The sequence below is a fragment of the Leptodactylus fuscus genome, chromosome 4, assembly GCF_031893055.1.
Source record: "Leptodactylus fuscus isolate aLepFus1 chromosome 4, aLepFus1.hap2, whole genome shotgun sequence".
Lineage (NCBI taxonomy): Eukaryota > Metazoa > Chordata > Amphibia > Anura > Leptodactylidae > Leptodactylus > Leptodactylus fuscus.
Window position 1 is genome coordinate 223781355 of NC_134268.1, and position 24849 is coordinate 223806203.

Genomic DNA, 24849 nt, shown 5'->3' on the forward strand with positions numbered 1-24849 from the left:
CACGTGTATTACACATCTCCTCCACCAGGGGGCTCTGTACACGTGTATTACACATCTCCTCCACCAGAGGGGGCTCTGTACACGTGTATTACACATCTCCTCCACCAGAGGGGGCTCTGTACACGTGTATTACACATCTCCTCCACCAGGGGGCTCTGTACACGTGTATTACACATCTCCTCCACCAGAGGGGGCTCTGTACACCTGTATTACACATCTCCTCCACCAGAGGGGGCTCTGTACACGTGTATTACACATCTCCTCCACCAGGGGGCTCTGTACACGTGTATTACACATCTCCTCCACCAGGGGGCTCTGTACACGTGTATTACACATCTCCTCCACCAGAGTAGGGCTCTGTACACCAGTATTACACATCTCCTCCACCAGGGGGCTCTGTACACCAGTATTACACATCTCCTCCACCAGGGGGCTCTGTACACGTGTATTACACATCTCCTCCACCAGGGGGCTCTGTACACGTGTATTACACATCTCCTCCACCAGAGGGGGCTCTGTACACTTGTATTACACATCTCCTCCACCAGAGGGGGCTCTGTACACGTGTATTACACATCTCCTCCAGCAGGGGGCTCTGTACACCTGTATTACACATATCCTCCAGCAGGGGGCTCTGTACACCTGTATTACACATCTCCTCCACCAGGGGGCTCTGTACACCTGTATTACACATCTCCTCCTCCAGGGGGCTCTGTACACGTGTATTACACATCTCCTCCACCAGAGGGGGCTCTGTACACCTGTATTACACATCTCCTCCACCAGAGGGGGCTCTGTACACGTGTATTACACATCTCCTCCACCAGAGGGGGCTCTGTACACCTGTATTACACATCTCCTCCACCAGGGGGCTCTGTACACCTGTATTACACATCTCCTCCACCAGGGGGGGGGGCTCTGTACACGTGTATTACACATCTCCTCCACCAGGGGGCTCTGTACACCTGTATTACACATCTCCTCCACCAGGGGGCTCTGTACACCTGTATTACACATCTCCTCCACCAGAGGGGGCTCTGTACACCTGTATTACACATCTCCTCCACCAGGGGGGGGCTCTGTACACGTGTATTACACATCTCCTCCACCAGGGGGCTCTGTACACGTGTATTACACATCTCCTCCACCAGGGGGCTCTGTACACCAGTATTACACATCTCCTCCACCAGGGGGGGGGCTCTGTACACCTGTATTACACATCTCCTCCACCAGAGGGGGCTCTGTACACGTGTATTACACATCTCCTCCACCAGAGGGGGCTCTGTACACCTGTATTACACATCTCCTCCACCAGGGGGGGGCTCTGTACACGTGTATTACACATCTCCTCCACCAGGGGGCTCTGTACACGTGTATTACACATCTCCTCCACCAGGGGGCTCTGTACACCAGTATTACACATCTCCTCCACCAGGGGGGGGGCTCTGTACACCTGTATTACACATCTCCTCCACCAGGGGGCTCTGTACACGTGTATTACACATATCCTCCAGCAGGGGGCTCTGTACACGTGTATTACACATATCCTCCAGCAGGGGGCTCTGTACACTTGTATTACACATCTCCTCCACCAGGGGGGGCTCTGTACACGTGTATTACACATCTCCTCCACCAGGGGGGCTCTGTACACCTGTATTACACATCTCCTCCACCAGGGGGCTCTGTACACCTGTATTACACATCTCCTCCACCAGGGGGGGGCTCTGTACACCTGTATTACACATCTCCTCCACCAGAGGGGGCTCTGTACACGTGTATTACACATCTCCTCCACCAGAGGGGGCTCTGTACACGTGTATTACACATCTCCTCCACCAGGGGGGGCTCTGTACACGTGTATTACACATCTCCTCCACCAGAGGGGGCTCTGTACACCTGTATTACACATCTCCTCCACCAGGGGGCTCTGTACACGTGTATTACACATCTCCTCCACCAGGGGGCTCTGTACACCTGTATTACACATATCCTCCACCAGGGGGCTCTGTACACCTGTATTACACATCTCCTCCACCAGGGGGCTCTGTACACCTGTATTACACATATCCTCCACCAGGGGCTCTGTACACCTGTATTACACATCTCCTCCACCAGGGGGCTCTGTACACCTGTATTACACATCTCCTCCACCAGAGGGGGCTCTGTACACGTGTATTACACATCTCCTCCACCAGGGGGCTCTGTACACCAGTATTACACATCTCCTCCACCAGGGGGCTCTGTACACGTGTATTACACATCTCCTCCACCAGAGGGGGCTCTGTACACCTGTATTACACATCTCCTCCACCAGGGGGCTCTGTACACCAGTATTACACATCTCCTCCACCAGAGGGGGCTCTGTACACGTGTATTACACATTTCCTCCACCAGAGGGGGCTCTGTACACCTGTATTACACATCTCCTCCACCAGGGGGCTCTGTACACCTGTATTACACATCTCCTCCACCAGAGGGGGCTCTGTACACCTGTATTACACATCTCCTCCACCAGGGGGCTCTGTACACCTGTATTACACATCTCCTCCACCAGAGGGGGCTCTGTACACGTGTATTACACATCTCCTCCACCAGAGGGGGCTCTGTACACGTGTATTACACATCTCCTCCAGCAGAGGGGGCTCTGTACACGTGTATTACACCTCTCCTCCACCAGGGGGCTCTGTACACCTGTATTACACATCTCCTCCACCAGAGGGGGCTCTGTACACGTGTATTACACATCTCCTCCACCAGAGGGGGCTCTGTACACGTGTATTACACATCTCCTCCACCAGAGGGGGCTCTGTACACGTGTATTACACATCTCCTCCACCAGGGGGCTCTGTACACGTGTATTACACATCTCCTCCACCAGAGGGGGCTCTGTACACGTGTATTACACATCTCCTCCACCAGAGGGGGCTCTGTACACGTGTATTACACATCTCCTCCACCAGGGGGCTCTGTACACGTGTATTACACATCTCCTCCACCAGAGGGGGCTCTGTACACCTGTATTACACATCTCCTCCACCAGAGGGGGCTCTGTACACGTGTATTACACATCTCCTCCACCAGGGGGCTCTGTACACGTGTATTACACATCTCCTCCACCAGGGGGCTCTGTACACGTGTATTACACATCTCCTCCACCAGAGGGGGCTCTGTACACTTGTATTACACATCTCCTCCACCAGAGGGGGCTCTGTACACGTGTATTACACATCTCCTCCAGCAGGGGGCTCTGTACACCTGTATTACACATATCCTCCAGCAGGGGGCTCTGTACACCTGTATTACACATCTCCTCCACCAGGGGGCTCTGTACACCTGTATTACACATCTCCTCCTCCAGGGGGCTCTGTACACGTGTATTACACATCTCCTCCACCAGAGGGGGCTCTGTACACCTGTATTACACATCTCCTCCACCAGAGGGGGCTCTGTACACGTGTATTACACATCTCCTCCACCAGAGGGGGCTCTGTACACCTGTATTACACATCTCCTCCACCAGGGGGGGGGGGCTCTGTACACGTGTATTACACATCTCCTCCACCAGGGGGCTCTGTACACCTGTATTACACATCTCCTCCACCAGGGGGCTCTGTACACCTGTATTACACATCTCCTCCACCAGAGGGGGCTCTGTACACCTGTATTACACATCTCCTCCACCAGGGGGGGGCTCTGTACACGTGTATTACACATCTCCTCCACCAGGGGGCTCTGTACACGTGTATTACACATCTCCTCCACCAGGGGGCTCTGTACACCAGTATTACACATCTCCTCCACCAGGGGGGGGGCTCTGTACACCTGTATTACACATCTCCTCCACCAGAGGGGGCTCTGTACACGTGTATTACACATCTCCTCCACCAGAGGGGGCTCTGTACACCTGTATTACACATCTCCTCCACCAGGGGGGGGGCTCTGTACACGTGTATTACACATCTCCTCCACCAGGGGGCTCTGTACACGTGTATTACACATCTCCTCCACCAGGGGGCTCTGTACACCAGTATTACACATCTCCTCCACCAGGGGGGGGGCTCTGTACACCTGTATTACACATCTCCTCCAGCAGGGGGCTCTGTACACGTGTATTACACATATCCTCCAGCAGGGGGCTCTGTACACTTGTATTACACATCTCCTCCACCAGGGGGGGCTCTGTACACGTGTATTACACATCTCCTCCACCAGGGGGGCTCTGTACACCTGTATTACACATCTCCTCCACCAGGGGGCTCTGTACACCTGTATTACACATCTCCTCCACCAGGGGGGGGCTCTGTACACCTGTATTACACATCTCCTCCACCAGAGGGGGCTCTGTACACGTGTATTACACATCTCCTCCACCAGAGGGGGCTCTGTACACGTGTATTACACATCTCCTCCACCAGGGGGCTCTGTACACGTGTATTACACATCTCCTCCACCAGAGGGGGCTCTGTACACGTGTATTACACATCTCCTCCACCAGAGGGGGCTCTGTACACGTGTATTACACATCTCCTCCACCAGGGGGCTCTGTACACGTGTATTACACATCTCCTCCACCAGAGGGGGCTCTGTACACCTGTATTACACATCTCCTCCACCAGAGGGGGCTCTGTACACGTGTATTACACATCTCCTCCACCAGGGGGCTCTGTACACGTGTATTACACATCTCCTCCACCAGGGGGCTCTGTACACGTGTATTACACATCTCCTCCACCAGGGGGCTCTGTACACCTGTATTACACATCTCCTCCACCAGAGTAGGGCTCTGTACACCAGTATTACACATCTCCTCCACCAGGGGGCTCTGTACACCAGTATTACACATCTCCTCCACCAGGGGGCTCTGTACACGTGTATTACACATCTCCTCCACCAGGGGGCTCTGTACACGTGTATTACACATCTCCTCCACCAGAGGGGGCTCTGTACACTTGTATTACACATCTCCTCCACCAGAGGGGGCTCTGTACACGTGTATTACACATCTCCTCCAGCAGGGGGCTCTGTACACCTGTATTACACATATCCTCCAGCAGGGGGCTCTGTACACCTGTATTACACATCTCCTCCACCAGGGGGCTCTGTACACCTGTATTACACATCTCCTCCTCCAGGGGGCTCTGTACACGTGTATTACACATCTCCTCCACCAGAGGGGGCTCTGTACACCTGTATTACACATCTCCTCCACCAGAGGGGGCTCTGTACACGTGTATTACACATCTCCTCCACCAGAGGGGGCTCTGTACACGTGTATTACACATCTCCTCCACCAGGGGGCTCTGTACACCTGTATTACACATCTCCTCCACCAGGGGGCTCTGTACACCTGTATTACACATCTCCTCCACCAGGGGGGGGGGGCTCTGTACACGTGTATTACACATCTCCTCCACCAGGGGGCTCTGTACACCTGTATTACACATCTCCTCCACCAGGGGGCTCTGTACACCTGTATTACACATCTCCTCCACCAGAGGGGGCTCTGTACACCTGTATTACACATCTCCTCCACCAGGGGGGGGGCTCTGTACACGTGTATTACACATCTCCTCCACCAGGGGGCTCTGTACACGTGTATTACACATCTCCTCCACCAGGGGGCTCTGTACACCAGTATTACACATCTCCTCCACCAGGGGGGGGGCTCTGTACACCTGTATTACACATCTCCTCCACCAGAGGGGGCTCTGTACACCTGTATTACACATCTCCTCCACCAGGGGGCTCTGTACACGTGTATTACACATATCCTCCAGCAGGGGGCTCTGTACACGTGTATTACACATATCCTCCAGCAGGGGGCTCTGTACACTTGTATTACACATCTCCTCCACCAGGGGGGGCTCTGTACACGTGTATTACACATCTCCTCCACCAGGGGGGCTCTGTACACCTGTATTACACATCTCCTCCACCAGGGGGCTCTGTACACCTGTATTACACATCTCCTCCACCAGGGGGGGGCTCTGTACACCTGTATTACACATCTCCTCCACCAGAGGGGGCTCTGTACACGTGTATTACACATCTCCTCCACCAGAGGGGGCTCTGTACACGTGTATTACACATCTCCTCCACCAGGGGGGGCTCTGTACACGTGTATTACACATCTCCTCCACCAGAGGGGGCTCTGTACACCTGTATTACACATCTCCTCCACCAGGGGGCTCTGTACACGTGTATTACACATCTCCTCCACCAGGGGGCTCTGTACACCTGTATTACACATATCCTCCACCAGGGGGCTCTGTACACCTGTATTACACATCTCCTCCACCAGAGGGGGCTCTGTACACGTGTATTACACATCTCCTCCACCAGGGGGCTCTGTACACCTGTATTACACATCTCCTCCACCAGGGGGCTCTGTACACCTGTATTACACATATCCTCCACCAGGGGCTCTGTACACCTGTATTACACATCTCCTCCACCAGGGGGCTCTGTACACCTGTATTACACATCTCCTCCACCAGGGGGCTCTGTACACGTGTATTACACATCTCCTCCAGCAGAGGGGGTGCGGGCAGGACCGTTGCGTCACGTGCTCATATATGACGTCACCCAGCGGTAACTAGCTGCGCGCTGTCAGGATGAGGCCTCGGTTCCTCTCCCCGCTCCTCCGGCCCTGGTGCCGCCGCCTGAGCACCGCTTGTTTCCCGCTGGCCGAGCTCCGGGGACTGCTCCGACTCCGCGGCCCGAACCCCCGGAGCTTCGTGCAGGGCCTGGTCACTAATGACGCGGAGCAGCTGAAGGACGGCGCCATGTACGCTCACCTCCTCAACGTGCAGGGGAGGAGCCTGTACGACGTTCTGCTGTACAGGTACGTGCTGACGTTAGTAAGGGCACGTAAGCCGAGAGGCGCCATGTTTACTCCTGGCAGCCATCCACAGTCGTTTAGTCTGTGATGGCAGATGATGTAACTGTGACGTAATGAGGGGGGGAGATATAGTGGACGTGATAGCAGGTGATGTCATAATGGACGTGAAGTGATGTAATAAAGTGACTTGTGCAGGGGATGGAGAATCTTTGTCATAAATGCATCAAGATGGTGAAATAGAGGCCCACAGTTATCCATAGCAACCAGTTACCAGAAAGTGAAAGCTGAGAGTCTGCGTCATGGCGCCAATGTTCAGTGTCTGCTCTATACATGATACATACATGATACATACATGATGGAGTGCGCCAGAAGAGATAGAAGGGGTTAATGTATGGCTGCCTGTGCTGTGGCTCCACTAGGAGGCGCTGTCTAGGCACCGGGCATGTTCCCTCTGCAGTCTGACGCCCCCAGATCCCAAGTGTGAACGGCCCCTTAGGCCACATTCACACGACTGAGGTGCAAAACGGTCGTGAAAAAACCCTCCATGTTTCACAGCCCTCTTACCCCTGTGGGGCGCCCCTGAGGGGGGGGGGGGGGACATGACGTCTATGACACATCTGTGACAACATCCGCTGGCCCTGACTGTATTTGTGCCGTGTGACGTCCATTATTCCCGCACGATGGTGTGATTGCTGCAAGGCCTCCTGCGTACACCGTGTCCGTCAGACCCTTTCACTAGATGGGCCGAGCCGTACACACAGGCAGCCATAGCACCTGCTCCATATAGTGCGGGTCACATCTGCAGCCGCCACACACGTATGTAAAAACTGCAGACATGTATGTGCCAAACCATACTTACCTATGGTCACATATACAGTGTTGGCCAAAAGTATTGCCCCCCCTGCAGTTCTGTCAGATAATACTTTGTCTCTTCCAGATAATGATTGCAGTCACAAATTCTTTGGTATTTTCTTCATTTAATTTGTCCTCAATGGAAAACCACAAAAAGAATTGTCAAAAAGCCAAATTGGATATAATTCCACAGCAAACATAAAAGGGGGGTGGACAAAAGTATTGGCACTGTTTGCAAAATCATGTGATGCTTCTGTAATTTGTGCAATTAACAGCACCTGTTACTTACCTGAGGCACCTAACAGGTGGTGGCAATAACTAAATCACACTTGCAGCCAGGTGAAATGGATTAAAGTTGACTCCACCTCTGTCCTGTGTCCTTGTGTGACCACATTGAGCATGGAGAGAAGAAAGAAGACCAAAGAACTTTCTGAGGACTTGAGAAGCAAAATTGTGAGGAAGCCTGAGCAATCTCAAGGCTACAAGTCCATCTCCAAAGCCCTGAATGTTCCTGTGTCCACCGTGCGCAGTGTCATCAAGAAGTGTAAAGCCCATGGCCCTGTGGCTAACCTCCCTAGATGTGGACGGAGAAGAAACATTGCCCAGAGATTTCACCGCAAGATTGTGCGGATGGCGGATAAAGAACCGCGACTAACATCCAGTGTGAGAAAGCCGGGTCTCCCTCAGAGGTCAGGGCTCTTCCAGCAGGACAAGGACCCAAAACACACTTCAGGTCAGCACTAGAAAATGGTGGTGAGAGAAAGCCCTGGAGACTTGTAAAGTGGCAGCAATGAGTCCAGCCCTGAATCCCATAGAACACCTGTGGGGGAGGGGGAGAGATCTCTTGGTGGCAGTTTGGAGAAGGCCCCCTTCACATCTCAGGGGGGACCGCGAGCAGGAGCCAAAGAAGAAGGGTCTGTGTCACTTATATACTATATAAGAAGAAGGGCAGAGCCTTGTAAGAAACTCATTGCTGGTTAGCGGAAGCGGTTGTGCGCAGTTATTGTGGCTAAAGGTTGTGCTACCAAGTATTAGGCTGAGGGCGCCAATACTTCTGTCCGCACCAGTTCTGGAGTTTTGTGTAAAATGATCAATGATGTGACTTTTTTTTCATTCTCTTTTGTGTTTTTTCATTGCAAACAAAATAACTGAAGATATTACCAAAGAGTCTGTGCCTGTAATCATTATCTGGGAGACACCGAGGATTATCTGACAGGACTGCAGGGGGCGATACTTATACTGTATATACCCTGTGTCACTTATATACTATATAAGAGTCTGTGCTGTGTAATCATTATCTGAGGGACAGCGAGGATTATCTGACAGGACTGCAGGGGGCGATACTTATACTGTATATACCCTGTGTCACTTATCCTATTAATATTATAAATCTGAAAGTTTGTGGGTTTGTGTGTTTGGATGTTTGTGTGTTTGTTCCTCAATCACAGAAAAACCGCTCGACCGATTTGGCTGAAATTTTCCACAAACATAGTTAATACACCTCATTGCACAATAGGCTACTTTTCGTCACAATAGCGCACATACGTTTGTGCCAGGACCCCCACAAAACCCAAACTCACACCACCATCTCTGCAATCTCACACACTTTGGACCATAGCAAGCCACAAAATTCCTATTGCCCTCTGCAGCCTCGCCCCTAACCCCACACAATCTCATATACATATACTTTACCACTTTGCCCCTCACCTTAACGATACTCCAGGAGGCGCTCTTTAACGCTCCGGAGCAGCCATGTTTGTCGACCCCCACCACTCTGACAATCCGCGACACTGCCCACCCATGTCAATACCCCTAGGCGGTCTAAAAAATGCAAAAAAAAAATTAAAAAAAAAGTGAAAAAAAATAAAAAAAATAAATAAAAAGGATTAAAAATTCAAATCACCCCCCCTTTTCCTAGAACACATATAAAAGTACTTAAAAACTGTGAAACACATACATGTTAGGTATCCCCACGTCCGAAATCGCCCGCTCTACAAAGCTATACAAATATTTTTCCTGTTCGGTAAACGCTGTAGCGGGAAAAATGGTCAAAAGTGCCAAACCACCGTTTTTTCACTGTTTTGATTCTGATAAAAATTTGAATAAAAAGTGATCAAAGCAATAACATTTCCCGAAAATGGTAGAATTACAAAGTACACCCGACCCCGCAAAAAAAGCCGCCCTATACATCCCCGTACACGCACGTATAAAAAAGTTACGGCTGTCGGAATATGGCGACTTTTCAAAAAAAAAATTTTAAACACAGTTTTGGATTTTTTTTAAGGGGTCAAAATGTAAATAAAACCTTATAAATTTGGTATCCCCGGAATCGTAAGGAAACACAGAATACAGGGGACAGGTCATTTTGGTTGCACAGTGAACGCCGTAAAACCAAAGCCCGTAAGAAAGTCGCAGAAATGCATTTTTTCTTCAAATCCACCCCATTCTGAATTTTTTCCCTGCTTCCCAGTACATTATATAGAATAAATAATGGCGGCATCATGAAGAAAAATTTGTCCCAGGAAAAATTAAGACCTCATATGGCTCTGGGAGCGGAGAAATAAAAAAGTTATGGGGTTTGGAAGGAGGGGAGTCAAAAACGAAAATCAAAAAATGCCATCGGCGGGAACTTCAAATACTTCTGTCCCAAAGTCACTATGTAAAGTTTCTCACAACACCGTATATATAGCAGCTCTAATACAAAGTGACTGCAACACAAAAGTCTCACGTATTCTCTGAATTACAGCAACAACAAGATACAAAGTTACATTTCATATCCCATCCCTTATACACAGTACGAAAACCTTACCCGCGCCTGTATATACCCACTGCTACAATCACTGCAGACGAAGTCGCGGGTAACAGCTAGTATACTATATAAGAGTCTGTGCTGTGTAATCATTATCTGGGGGACACCGAGGATTATCTGACAGGACTGCAGGGGGCGATACTTATACTGTATATACCCTGTGTCACTTATATACTATATAAGAGTTTGTGCTGTGTAATCATTATCTGGGGGACACCGAGGATTATCTGACAGGACTGCAGGGGGCGATACTTATACTGTATATACCCTGTGTCACTTATATACTATATAAGAGTCTATGCTGTGTAATCATTATCTGGGGGACAGCGGGGATTATCTGACAGGACTGCAGGGGGCGATACTTATACTGTATATACCCTGTGTCACTTATATACTATATAAGAGTCTGTGCTGTGTAATCATTATCTGGGGACAGCGAGGATTATCTGACAGGACTGCAGGGGGCGATACTTATACTGTATATACCCTGTGTCACTTATATACTATATAAGAGTCTGTGCTGTGTAATCATTATCTGGGGGACAGCGAGGATTATCTGACAGGACTGCAGGGGGCGATACTTATACTGTATATACCCTGTGTCACTTATATACTATATAAGAGTCTGTGCTGTGTAATCATTATCTGGGGACAGCGAGGATTATCTGACAGGACTGCAGGGGGCGATACTTTTGGCCAACACTGTATATATAATGTCCTCTATCATACAGGGGTATATAGTAATCATACATATAATGTCCGCCATCGTACAGGTCATGTATAGTAATAGTTGCTGTTCTTTACCAAAATTCTTTACTGAATGTACTAATGTAGATTATTTTAGTAAGAAGGTGCAGTGTGAACCCGGCCTTACTCCACCAATGAACAGAAGTGATCACTAAACCATGAGAGACGTCCTCGCTATCCTGATGTGCATCTGGTGCAGATAAGCAGCTGGGAGTCAGTGATACCCCGCAGTCCTGTTACTGCCCAGTCCAAACCAAGTGCTCAGGCTGCTATATGTTGTACAGTCGGAGTGCTTCCTCGGTACTATCCTACAGGGTCCGTACATGCGGCATTGCTTACAGTCTATGTTGTACAGTCGGAGTGCTTCCTCGGTACTATCCTACAGGGTCCGTACATGCGGCATTGTTTACAGTCTATGTTGTACAGTCGGAGTGCTCCTCGGTACTATCCTACAGGGTCCGTACATGCGGCATTGCTTACAGTCTATGTTGTACAGTCGGAGTGCTTCCTCGGTACTATCCTACAGGGTCCGTACATGCGGCATTGCTTACAGTCTATGTTGTACAGTCGGAGTGCTTCCTCGGTACTATCCTACAGGGTCCGTACATGCGGCATTGTTTACAGTCTATGTTGTACAGTCGGAGTGCTCCTCGGTACTATCCTACAGGGTCCGTACATGCGGCATTGCTTACAGTCTATGTTGTACAGTCGGAGTGCTCCTCGGTACTATCCTACAGGGTCCATACATGCGGCATTGCTTACAGTCTATGTTGTACAGTCGGAGTGCTCCTCGGTACTATCCTACAGGGTCCGTACATGCGGCATTGCTTACAGTCTATGTTGTACAGTCGGAGTGCTCCTCGGTACTATCCTACAGGGTCCGTACATGCGGCATTGCTTGCAGTCTATGTTGTACAGTCGGAGTGCTCCTCGGTACTATCCTACAGGGTCCGTACATGCGGCATTGCTTACAGTCTATGTTGTACAGTCGGAGTGCTCCTCGGTACTATCCTACAGGGTCCGTACATGCGGCATTGCTTACAGTCTATGTTGTACAGTCGGAGTGCTCCTCGGTACTATCCTACAGGGTCCGTACATGCGGCATTGCTTACAGTCTATGTTGTACAGTCGGAGTGCTTCCTCGGTACTATCCTACAGGGTCCGTACATGCGGCATTGCTTACAGTCTATGTTGTACAGTCGGAGTGCTCCTCGGTACTATCCTACAGGGTCCGTACATGCGGCATTGCTTACAGTCTATGTTGTACAGTCGGAGTGCTTCCTCGGTGCCATCACTGATTCTGCCCATTCTCTTGCAGCGTTCCGGAGCCACAGGGCGGGTCACATGACCTCCTCCTGGAGTGTGACATCACAGCGATGAACGCCATTCAGCAACATCTGCAGGTTTATAATTTCCGGAAGAAGATTGAGCTGCGTCCGTGCCCAGAGCTTTCCATCTGGGCCGTGATCCAGGAGAAGCCGGACCCTCCAGTGGTCACCCCGACCCCGCCGGCCCTGCTCTGTGCTCCGGACCCCAGGGGCCCAGTGATGGGCTACAGGCTGGTGGCACAGACGGGACAGGACATCAGGGAAATCCTGTCGGGAGCAAAGCTGGGAAATGTCAGGGACTACAGCCGCCACAGATATCAGCACGGTGTGTACCTATCTGCTCCTGGGAAAGCTGGGTGATCAGCTAATGGTCTCCATCACAGTCTACATAAGCTTTCCTGCCTCTAAGATACAATGCTGCAGTGTATTCTCCAGTCACCTCCAGAGCTGCAGTGTTACGTATACTCCAGTCACCTCCAGAGCTGCAGTGTTACATATACTCCAGTCACCTCCAGAGCTGCAGTGTTACATATACTCCAGTCACCTCCAGAGCTGCAGTGTTACGTATACTCCAGTCACCTCCAGAGCTGCAGTGTTACGTATACTCCAGTCACCTCCAGAGCTGCAGTGTTACGTATACTCCAGTCACCTCCAGAGCTGCAGTGTTACATATACTCCAGTCACCTCCAGAGCTGCAGTGTTACATATACTCCAGTCACCTCCAGAGCTGCAGTGTTACGTATACTCCAGTCACCTCCAGAGCTGCAGTGTTACATATACTCCAGTCACCTCCAGAGCTGCAGTGTTACATATACTCCAGTCACCTCCAGAGCTGCAGTGTTACGTATACTCCAGTCACCTCCAGAGCTGCAGTGTTACGTATACTCCAGTCACCTCCAGAGCTGCAGTGTTACGTATACTCCAGTCACCTCCAGAGCTGCAGTGTTACGTATACTCCAGTCACCTCCAGAGCTGCAGTGTTACATATACTCCAGTCACCTCCAGAGCTGCAGTGTTACGTATACTCCAGTCACCTCCAGAGCTGCAGTGTTACGTATACTCCAGTCACCTCCAGAGCTGCAGTGTTACGTATACTCCAGTCACCTCCAGAGCTGCAGTGTTACATATACTCCAGTCTCCTCTAGTGGGAGATGTAGTGTTACGTATACTCCAGTCACCTCCAGAGCTGCAGTGTTACATATACTCCAGTCACCTCCAGAGCTGCAGTGTTACATATACTCCAGTCTCCTCTAGTGGGAGATGTAGTGTTTCCGTCAGGCACTGTCCACCTCCACATAAGAGGAGAATCGTGGCTGGAATATAAGACTGCAGCTCTGGGTGTGACTGGAGTATAAGACTGCAGCTCTGGGTGTGGCTGGAATATAAGACTGCAGCTCTGGGTGTGACTGGAATATAAGACTGCAGCTCTGGATGTGACTGGAGTATAAGACTGCAGCTCTGGGTGTGACTGGAGTATAAGACTGCAGCTCTGGGTGTGACTGGAGTATAAGACTGCAGCTCTGGGTGTGACTGGAGTATAAGACTGCAGCTCTGGGTGTGGCTGGAATATAAGACTGCAGCTCTGGGTGTGACTGGAGTATAAGACTGCAGCTCTGGATGTGACTGGAGTATAAGACTGCAGCTCTGGGTGTGACTGGAGTATAAGACTGCAGCTCTGGGTGTGACTGGAGTATAAGACTGCAGCTCTGGGTGTGGCTGGAGTATAAGACTGCAGCTCTGGGTGTGACTGGAGTATAAGACTGCAGCTCTGGGTGTGGCTGGAATATAAGACTGCAGCTCTGGGTGTGGCTGGAATATAAGACTGCAGCTCTGGGTGTGGCTGGAATATAAGACTGCAGCTCTGGGTGTGGCTGGAATATAAGACTGCAGCTCTGGGTGTGACTGGAGTATAAGACTGCAGCTCTGGGTGTGGCTGGAATATAAGACTGCAGCTCTGGGTGTGACTGGAGTATAAGACTGCAGCTCTGGATGTGACTGGAGTATAAGACTGCAGCTCTGGATGTGACTGGAGTATAAGACTGCAGCTCTGGGTGTGACTGGAGTATAAGACTGCAGCTCTGGGTGTGACTGGAGTATAAGACTGCAGCTCTGGATGTGACTGGAGTATAAGACTGCAGCTCTGGCTGTGACTGGAGTATAAGACTGCAGCTCTGGCTGTGACTGGAGTATAAGACTGCAGCTCTGGATGTGACTGGAGTATAAGACTGCAGCTCTGGGTGTGACTGGAGTATAAGACTGCAGCTCTGGGTGTGACTGGAGTATAAGACTGCAGCTCTGGGTGTGACTGGAGTATAAGACTGCAGCTCTGGGTGTGGCTGGAATATAAGACTGCAGCTCTGGGTGTGGCTGGAGTATAAGACTGCAGCTCTGGATGTGACTGGAGTATAAGACTGCAGCTCTGGGTGTGACTGGAGTATAAGACTGCAGCTCTGGGTGTGGCTGGAGTATAAGACTGCAGCTCTGGGTGTGACTGGAGTATAAGACTGCTGCTCTGGGTGTGACTGGAGTATAAGACTGCAGCTCTGGGTGTGGCTGGAGTATAAGACTGCAGCTCTGGGTGTGGCTGGAGTATAAGACTGCAGCTCTGGGTGTGGCTGGAGTATAAGACTGCAGCTCTGGGTGTGACTGGAGTATAAGACTGCAGCTCTGGGTGTGACTGGAGTATAAGACTGCAGCTCTGGGTGTGACTGGAGTATAAGACTGCAGCTCTGGGTGTGGCTGGAATATAAGACTGCAGCTCTGGGTGTGACTGAAGTATAAGACTGCAGCTCTGGGTGTGGCTGGAATATAAGACTGCAGCTCTGGGTGTGGCTGGAGTATAAGACTGCAGCTCTGGGTGTGACTGGAGTATAAGACTGCAGCTCTGGGTGTGACTGGAGTATAAGACTGTAGCTCTGGGTGTGACTGGAGTATAAGACTGCAGCTCTGGATGTGACTGGAGTATAAGACTGCAGCTCTGGGTGTGACTGGAGTATAAGACTGCAGCTCTGGGTGTGACTGGAGTATAAGACTGCAGCTCTGGGTGTGACTGGAGTACACCATGAGGGTGAGCAGCTGATGATTTGGCCACATGACCATTTCTCTACCATTTGTTCTTCCAGGGATCCCGGAGGGGGTGAAAGACTTACCCCCGGGCGAGGCTTTACCGCTGGAATCCAACCTGGTCTATATGAATGGGGTCAGCTTCTCCAAGGGCTGCTACATTGGACAAGAGCTGACGGCGCGGACTCATCACACCGGCATCATCCGGAAGCGCCTGGTGCCTGTGCGCCTTTCCTCTTCGTTATCGGCTGATTGTGCGGGCATGGAGATTACCACCGCGTCAGGGAAATCGGCTGGCAAGTTCAGGGCCGGTGTGGAGGAGCTGGGGCTGGCGCTTCTCAGACTCGCCCATATGAAGGAGGAGCTTCGGATAACCCCAGGAGGCGGAGCAGTCATCAGTGTGGAGGCCTCTGTGCCGGGATGGTGGCCGAGTCCTGGAGATGGTGTATGAAGGCTGAGCCACAGCGAAGTCCGTCTTGTCACAGGACCCTGGACGTATTCATGGCTTGTGGTCACTGACTGCAGGGAGAGAGGAAAGAAACTGGTGAAGTGAGACCGCGAGGCGCCCTGGTGATGTCACTGAGGTGTGAGGCGCCCTGGTGATGTCACTGAGGTGTGAGGCGCCCTGGTGATGTCACTGAGGTGTGAGGCGCCCTGGTGATGTCACTGAGGTGTGAGGCGCCCTGGTGATGTCACTGAGGTGTGAGGCGCCCTGGTGATGTCACTGAGGTGGGAGGCGCCCTGGTGATGTCACTGAGGTGGGAGGCGCCCTGGTGATGTCACTGAGGTGGGAGGCGCCCTGTACCTCGTGACTCTGAGCAGGATGAATCCAGAACTGAAGCTCCAGGACCTCATGGGGAGGTTGCCGTGATGACATCATAGACAGTGACTGGAGGAGGGGCTTATTCTATAGGTCCTCATGTTACAGATGGTTTGTGTCATTTTCCGACCCAGAACATTTTTACTGCTACATCAGGGGGCACAAACTTATCTGCACTGATCAGATATTATACAGATACATGTACGTGTGATACAATGTAATAAAGTGACGAGAGGCTGTTATCATAGTAACACTGCATTATTCTATCAAGCCACGCAACAGCAACCAAAGAACTCCCAGATACTGAATAGTGAGCGCAGCTCTGGAGGATAATACAGAATAAGTAATGTAATGTATGTACACAGTGACTGCACCAGCAGAATAGTGAGCGCAGCTCTGGAGTATAATACAGGATAAGTAATGTAATGTATGTACAGAGTGACTGCACCAGCAGAATAGTGAGTGCAGCTCTGGAGTATATTGTAGGATAAGTAATGTAATGTATGTACACAGTGACTGTACCAGCAGAATAGTGAGCGCAGCTCTGCGGTATAATACAGGATAAGAAATGTAATGTATGTACACAGTGACTGCACCAGCAGAATAGTGAGCGCAGCTCTGGAGTATAATACAGGATAAGTAATGTAATGTATGTACACAGTGACTGTACCAGCAGAATAGTGAGCGCAGCTCTGGGGTATAATACAGGATAAGTAATGTAATGTATGTACACAGTGACTGTACCAGCAGAATAGTGAGCGCAGCTCTGGAGTATAATACAGGATAAGTAATGTATGTACACAGTGACTGTACCAGCAGAATAGTGAGAGTAGCTCTGGAGTATAATACAGGATAAGTAATGTAATGTATGTACACAGTGACTGTACCAGCAGAATAGTGAGCGCAGCTCTGGAGTATAATACAGGATAAGTAATGTAATGTATGTACACAGTGACTGCACCAGCAGAATAGTGAGTGCAGCTCTGGAGTATAATACAGGATAAGTAATGTAATGTATGTACACAGTGACTGCACCAGCAGAATAGTGAGCGCAGCTCTGGAGTATAATACAGGATAAGTAATGTAATGTATGTACACAGTGACTGCACCAGCAGAATAGTGAGCGCAGCTCTGGGGTATAATACAGGATAAGTAATGTAATGTATGTACACAGTGACTGCACCAGCAGAATAGTGAGTGCAGCTCTGGGGTATAATACAGGATAAGTAATGTATGTACACAGTGACTGTACCAGCAGAATAGGGAGCGCAGCTCTGCAGTATAATACAGGATAAGTAATGGAATGTATGTACACAGTGACTGTACCAGCAGAATAGGGAGCGCAGCTCTGCAGTATAATACAGGATAAGTAATGGAATGTATGTACACAGTGACTGTACCAGCAGAATAGGGAGCGCAGCTCTGCAGTATAATACAGGATAAGTAATGGAATGTATGTACACAGTGACTGTACCAGCAGAATAGGGAGCGCAGCTCTGCAGTATAATACAGGATAAGTAATGGAATGTATGTACACAGTGACTGTACCAGCAGAATAGTGAGCGCAGCTCTGGAGTATAATACAGGATAAGTAATGTATGTACACAGTGACTGTACCAGCAGAATAGTGAGCGCAGCTCTGGAGTATAATACAGGATAAGTAATGTAATGTATGTACACAGTGACTGTACCAGCAGAATAGTGAGCGCAGCTCTGGGGTATAATACAGGATAAGTAATGTAATGTATGTACACAGTGACTGTACCAGCAGAATAGTGAGCGCAGCTCTGGAGTATAATACAGGATAAGTAATGTAATGTATGTACACAGTGACTGCACCAGCAGAATAGTGAGCGCAGCTCTGGAGTATAATACAGGATAAGTAATGTATGTACACAGTGACTGCACTAGCAGAATAGTGAGCGCAGCTCTGGAGTATAATACAGGATAAGTAATGTAATGTATGTACAGAGTGACTGCACCAGCAGAATAGTGAGCGCAGCTCTGGAGTATAATACAGGATAAGTAATGTAATGTATGTACAGAGTGACTGCACCAGCAGAATAGTGAGCGCAGCTCTGGAGTATAATACAGGATAAGTAATGTAATGTATGTACAGAGTGACTGCACCAGCAGAATAGTGAGCGCAGCTCTGGAGTATAATACAGGATAAGTAATGTAATGTATGTACACAGTGACTGTACCAGCAGAATAGTGAGCGCAGCTCTGGAGTATAATACAGGATAAGTAATGTAATGTATGTACACAGTGACTGCACCAGCAGAATAGTGAGCGCAGCTCTGGAGTATAATACAGGATAAGTAATGTATGTACAGAGTGACTGTACCAGCAGAATAGTGAGCGCAGCTCTGGAGTATAATACAGGATGAGTAATGTATGTATACAGTGACTGTACCAGCAGAATAGTGAGCGCCGCTCTGGAGTATAATACAGGATAAGTTATGTCAGTCCAGGTAGCTGCAACGGGGCTAAGGAATAGCAGTAGGGAATCTCGCCCTGCACTACTCCCACTAGCTATCCCGGTCCCTGCCTCACGGGTGTGGGTCGGCTGTACTCAGGCTAAGCCTGACCCCGACAGCTCCTCTCTCACTGATACCGTAGGCCTAGAGGGAAGTGGGAGAAGGAATGCCCTATAAGACCTCTAGGGACTGGAGACTAAAGGGGGTCACCCCTAACGAACAAGTGAAGCTGCTACTGACAGGGACTGACAAGGGTGTGCGCTGACTAACAACACAAGCAGCACACAGGAAAAATGTGGGAAAGGATTCCCCCAAACCAATATGGGAAGGAACCTTACACTAGGAAACAAACACAGGGAAACTGAGTAGAAATCAAAGGATAAGGCAATTCACTCACACAGTCAATTATACACAGAGGGAGGATTGGTGAACACAGAAGGGAAAACACACAAACCAACTCGTTCACCCAAACCTCCCAAAAACCAACCACGGAACTTCCTCTATCCCAGAACACCACCTACTCCTCCTGCTAAGGCCTAGCTCTGTAAAAGCGACACTCAGCACAGAACCATGGGAGGCATGGGTTTAAATACAGAGTAGAGACCACTCCTCCCAGGTGCAAATGGGAGGACAGACTAATAAACCAGGAAATAAAGCTGCCAACCAGCAGTGCGCGCGTGCAAGTCAGAAGGTGTGCACCAATACCCACGACAGGACAACCCCGCAGCGCCAGGATGCCACCCCAGACACCGCGCAGCCAAAAACTCCCCAGGTAAGAAAAATAGAAAGTAATGAACCTAAATACTCCTAACATAAGTAATGTAATGTATGTACACAGTGACTGTACTAGCAGAATAGTGAGCGCAGCTCTGGAGTATAATACAGGATAAGTAATGTAATGTATGTACACAGTGACTGTACTAGCAGAATAGTGAGCGCAGCTCTGGAGTATAATACAGGATAAGTAATGTAATGTATGTACACAGTGACTGTACCAGCAGAATAGTGAGCGCAGCTCTGGAGTATAATACAGGATAAGTAAAGTAATGTATGTACACAGTGACTGTACTAGCAGAATAGTGAGCGCAGCTCTGGAGTATAATACAGGATAAGTAATGTAATGTATGTACACAGTGACTGTACCAGCAGAATAGTGAGCGCAGCTCTGGAGTATAATACAGGATAAGTAAAGTAATGTATGTACACAGTGACTGTACTAGCAGAATAGTGAGCGCAGCTCTGGAGTATAATACAGGATAAGTAATGTATGTGTACAGTGACTGCAGCACAGTCACAGAACCTAGTCTCTCTGCTGCCTGAAGAGGGCTATCGAAAGACGAGATGTGGGGGGTGTTTGTGGTAACATTACAGTGAATACAGTACAATAATATTTTGTTACTTACAGGAGACGTCTTCCTACATTTCCCGTCTCTTCCCTTTGGACCGCCATGACCACTTCTTTCGGCTGTGACCGGTCTCTGAAAAGTTAGGAAAACAGAAATCTTTGACTCCTCACTTCTCCATGCATCTGACCCACATACAGATAGATAGATAGATAGATACACTGCTCAAAAAACGTAAAGGGACCCCCCCCCCCCCCCCCCCAAATAACCTCCTGGATGTGAAGGAATGAAATTTTCTCATTGTTTGTTCTGTATAAAGTTGAATGTGATGAAAACAGAATCACACAAAAATCATCAATGGAAATCACATTTATTACTCAATGGAAGCCTGGGTGGATTTGGAGTCACCCCCAAAATCACAGTTGGAAAATCCCACTCCAGGCTCATCCCACTGTGATGTAATGTCCTTAAAACCTTCCAGTATGAGGCTGAGTAGTGTGTGTGACCTCCACGTGTCTGTATGACCTCCCTACAACACCTGGGCAGCTCCTGATGAGGCTGAGTAGTGTGTGTGGCCTCCACGGGCTTGTATGACCTCCCTACAACACCTGGACATGCTCCTGATGAGGCTGAGTAGTGTGTGTGACCTCCACGTGTCTGTATGACCTCCCTACAACACCTGGACATGCTCCTGATGAGGCTGAGTAGTGTGTGTGACCTCCACGGGCCTGTATGACCTCCCTACAACACCTGGACATGCTCCTGATGAGGCTGAGTAGTGTGTGCGGCCTCCACGTGTCTGTATGACCTCCCTACAACACCTGGACATGCTCCTGATGAGGCTGAGTAGTGTGTGTGACCTCCACGTGTCTGTATGACCTCCCTACAACACCTGGACATGCTCCTGATGAGGCTGAGTAGTGTGTGCGGCCTCCACGTGTCTGTATGACCTCCCTACAACACCTGGACATGCTCCTGATGAGGCTGAGTAGTGTGTGTGACCTCCACGGGTCTGTATGACCTCCCTACAACACCTGGACATGCTCCTGATGAGGCTGAGTAGTGTGTGTGGCCTCCACGTGTCTGTATGACCTCCCTACAGCACCTGGGCATGCTCCTGATGAGGCTGAGTAGTGTGTGCAGCCTCCCCGGGCCTGCATGACCTCCCTACAACACCTGGACATGCTCCTGATGGGGCTGAGTAGTGTGTGTGGCCTCCCCGGGCCTGTATGACCTCCCTACAACACCTGGACATGCTCCTGATGAGGCTGAGTAGTGTGTGTGACCTCCACGTGTCTGTATGACCTCCCTACAACACCTGGACATGCTCCTGATGAGGCTGAGTAGTGTGTGTGACCTCCACGTGTCTGTATGACCTCCCTACAACACCTGGACATGCTCCTGATGAGGCTGAGTAGTGTGTGTGACCTCCCCGGGCCTGTATGACCTCCCTACAACACCTGGACATGCTCCTGATGAGGCTGAGTAGTGTGTGTGGCCTCCCCGGGACTTTATAACCTCCCTACAACACCTGGACATGCTCCTGATGAGGCTGAGTAGTGTGTGTGACCTCCACGTGTCTGTATGACCTCCCTACAACACCTGGACATGCTCCTGATGAGGCTGAGTAGTGTGTGTGACCTCCACGGGCCTGTATGACCTCCCTACAACACCTGGAAATGCTCCTGATGAGGCTGAGTAGTGTGTGTGACCTCCACGTGTCTGTATGACCTCCCTACAACACCTGGGCATGCTCCTGATGGGGCTGAGTAGTGTGTGTGACCTCCACGTGTCTGTATGACCTCCCTACAACACCTGGACATGCTCCTGATGAGGCTGAGTAGTGTGTGCGGCCTCCACGTGTCTGTATGACCTCCCTACAACACCTGGACATGCTCCTGATGAGGCTGAGTAGTGTGTGTGACCTCCACGTGTCTGTATGACCTCCCTACAACACCTGGACATGCTCCTGATGAGGCTGAGTAGTGTGTGTGACCTCCACGGGCCTGTATGACCTCCCTACAACACCTGGAAATGCTCCTGATGAGGCTGAGTAGTGTGTGTGACCTCCACGTGTCTGTATGACCTCCCTACAACACCTGGGCATGCTCCTGATGGGGCTGAGTAGTGTGTGTGACCTCCACGTGTCTGTATGACCTCCCTACAACACCTGGACATGCTCCTGATGAGGCTGAGTAGTGTGTGTGACCTCCACGGGCCTGTATGACCTCCCTACAGCACCTGGACATGCTCCTGATGAGGCTGAGTAGTGTGTGCGACCTCCACGTGTCTGTATGACCTCCCTACAACACCTGGACATGCTCCTGATGAGGCTGAGTAGTGTGTGCGACCTCCACGTGTCTGTATGACCTCCCTACAACGCCTGGACATGCTCCTGATGAGGCTGAGTAGTGTGTGACCTCCACGTGTCTGTATGACCTCCCTACAACACCTGGACATGCTCCTGATGAGGCTGAGTAGTGTGTGTGACCTCCACGTGTCTGTATGACCTCCCTACAACACCTGGACATGCTCCTGATGAGGCTGAGTAGTGTGTGTGACCTCCACGTGTCTGTATGACCTCCCTACAACAACTGGACATGCTCCTGATGAGGCTGAGTATTGTGTGTGGCCTCCACGTGTCTGTATGACCTCCCTACAACACCTGGGCATGCTCCTGATGAGGCTGAGTAGTGTGTGTGACCTCCACGGGCCTGTATGACCTCCCTACAACACCTGGACATGCTCCTGATGAGGCTGAGTAGTGTGTGTGACCTCCACGTGTCTGTATGACCTCCCTACAACACCTGGACATGCTCCTGATGAGGCTGAGTAGTGTGTGTGACCTCCACGTGTCTGTATGACCTCCCTACAACACCTGGACATGCTCCTGATGAGGCTGAGTAGTGTGTGTGACCTCCACGTGTCTGTATGACCTCCCTACAACACCTGGACATGCTCCTGATGAGGCTGAGTATTGTGTGTGGCCTCCACGTGTCTGTATGACCTCCCTACAACACCTGGGCATGCTCCTGATGAGGCTGAGTAGTGTGTGTGACCTCCCCGGGCCTGTATGACCTCCCTACAACACCTGGACATGCTCCTGATGAGGCTGAGTAGTGTGTGTGACCTCCACATGTCTGTATGACCTCCCTACAACACCTGGACATGCTCCTGATGAGGCTGAGTAGTGTGTGTGACCTCTATGGGCCTGTATGACCTCCCTACAACACCTGGACATGCTCCTGATGAGGCTGAGTAGTGTGTGTGACCTCCCCGGGCCTGTATGACCTCCCTACAACACCTGGACATGCTCCTGATGAGGCTGAGTAGTGTGTGTGACCTCCACGTGTCTGTATGACCTCCCTACAACACCTGGGCATGCTCCTGATGAGGCTGAGTAGTGTGTGTGACCTCCACGGGCCTGTATGACCTCCCTACAACACCTGGACATGCTCCTGATGAGGCTGAGTAGTGTGTGCGACCTCCACGTGTCTGTATGACCTCCCTACAATACCTGGACATGCTCCTGATGAGGCTGAGTAGTGTGTGTGACCTCCACGGGCCTGTATGACCTCCCTACAACACCTGGACATGCTCCTGATGAGGCTGAGTAGTGTGTGTGACCTCCCCGGGCCTGTATGACCTCCCTACAACACCTGGACATGCTCCTGATGAGGCTGAGTAGTGTGTGTGACCTCCACATGTCTGTATGACCTCCCTACAACACCTGGACATGCTCCTGATGAGGCTGAGTAGTGTGTGTGGCCTCCACGTGTCTGTATGACCTCTGTACAACACCTGGACATGCTCCTGATGAGGCTGAGTAGTGTGTGTGACCTCCCCGGGCCTGTATGACCTCCCTACAACACCTGGACATGCTCCTGATGAGGCTGAGTAGTGTGTGTGACCTCCACATGTCTGTATGACCTCCCTACAACACCTGGACATGCTCCTGATGAGGCTGAGTAGTGTGTGTGGCCTCCACGTGTCTGTATGACCTCCCTACAACACCTGGGCATGCTCCTGATGAGGCTGAGTAGTGTGTGCGACCTCCACGTGTCTGTATGACCTCCCTACAACACCTGGACATGCTCCTGATGAGGCTGAGTAGTGTGTGCGGCCTCCCCGGGCCTGTATGACCTCCCTACAACACCTGGACATGCTCCTGATGAGGCTGAGTAGTGTGTGTGACCGCCACGTGTCTGTATGACCTCCCTACAACACCTGGACATGCTCCTGATGAGGCTGAGTAGTGTGTGTGACCTCCACGTGTCTGTATGACCTCCCTACAACACCTGGACATGCTCCTGATGAGGCTGAGTAGTGTGTGTGACCTTCACGTGTCTGTATGACCTCCCTACAACACCTGGACATGCTCCTGATGAGGCTGAGTAGTGTGTGCGGCCTCCACGTGTCTGTATGACCTCCCTACAACACCTGGACATGCTCCTGATGAGGCTGAGTAGTGTGTGCGACCTCCACGTGTCTGTATGACCTCCCTACAACACCTGGACATGCTCCTGATGAGGCTGAGTAGTGTGTGTGACCTCCACGTGTCTGTAT

The 24849-nt window shown here is 50.5% G+C and overlaps 1 protein-coding gene across 2 annotated transcripts; it reads left to right on the forward strand.

Moving 5' to 3' along the window:
• The first annotated feature begins 6588 nt into the window (after positions 1-6588).
• IBA57 (iron-sulfur cluster assembly factor IBA57) lies at positions 6589-16707 on the forward strand. Of its 2 annotated transcripts, none has more exons than XM_075271882.1 (3): positions 6589-6844; positions 12568-12902; positions 15700-16707. In XM_075271882.1, exons 1-3 carry the CDS (start codon positions 6615-6617, stop codon positions 16089-16091), a joined length of 957 nt encoding a protein of 318 aa, XP_075127983.1. In that variant the 5' UTR covers positions 6589-6614; the 3' UTR covers positions 16092-16707. The 2 variants fall into 2 exon arrangements, with proteins under 2 accessions (XP_075127983.1, XP_075127984.1); XM_075271883.1 differs by lacking the exon at positions 6589-6844 and adding an exon at positions 12236-12478.
• Positions 16708-24849: the final 8142 nt, after the last annotated feature.

Coding starts and splice junctions, on each gene's coding strand:
- IBA57 (XM_075271882.1), top strand. CDS start 6,615: ATGAGGCCTCGGTTCCTCTCCCCGCTCCTCCGGCCCTGGTGCCGCCGC. Junction 6,845..12,567: donor TACGACGTTCTGCTGTACAG/GTACGTGCTGAC, acceptor ATTCTCTTGCAG/CGTTCCGGAGCCACAGGGCG. Junction 12,903..15,699: donor CCGCCACAGATATCAGCACG/GTGTGTACCTAT, acceptor TTGTTCTTCCAG/GGATCCCGGAGGGGGTGAAA.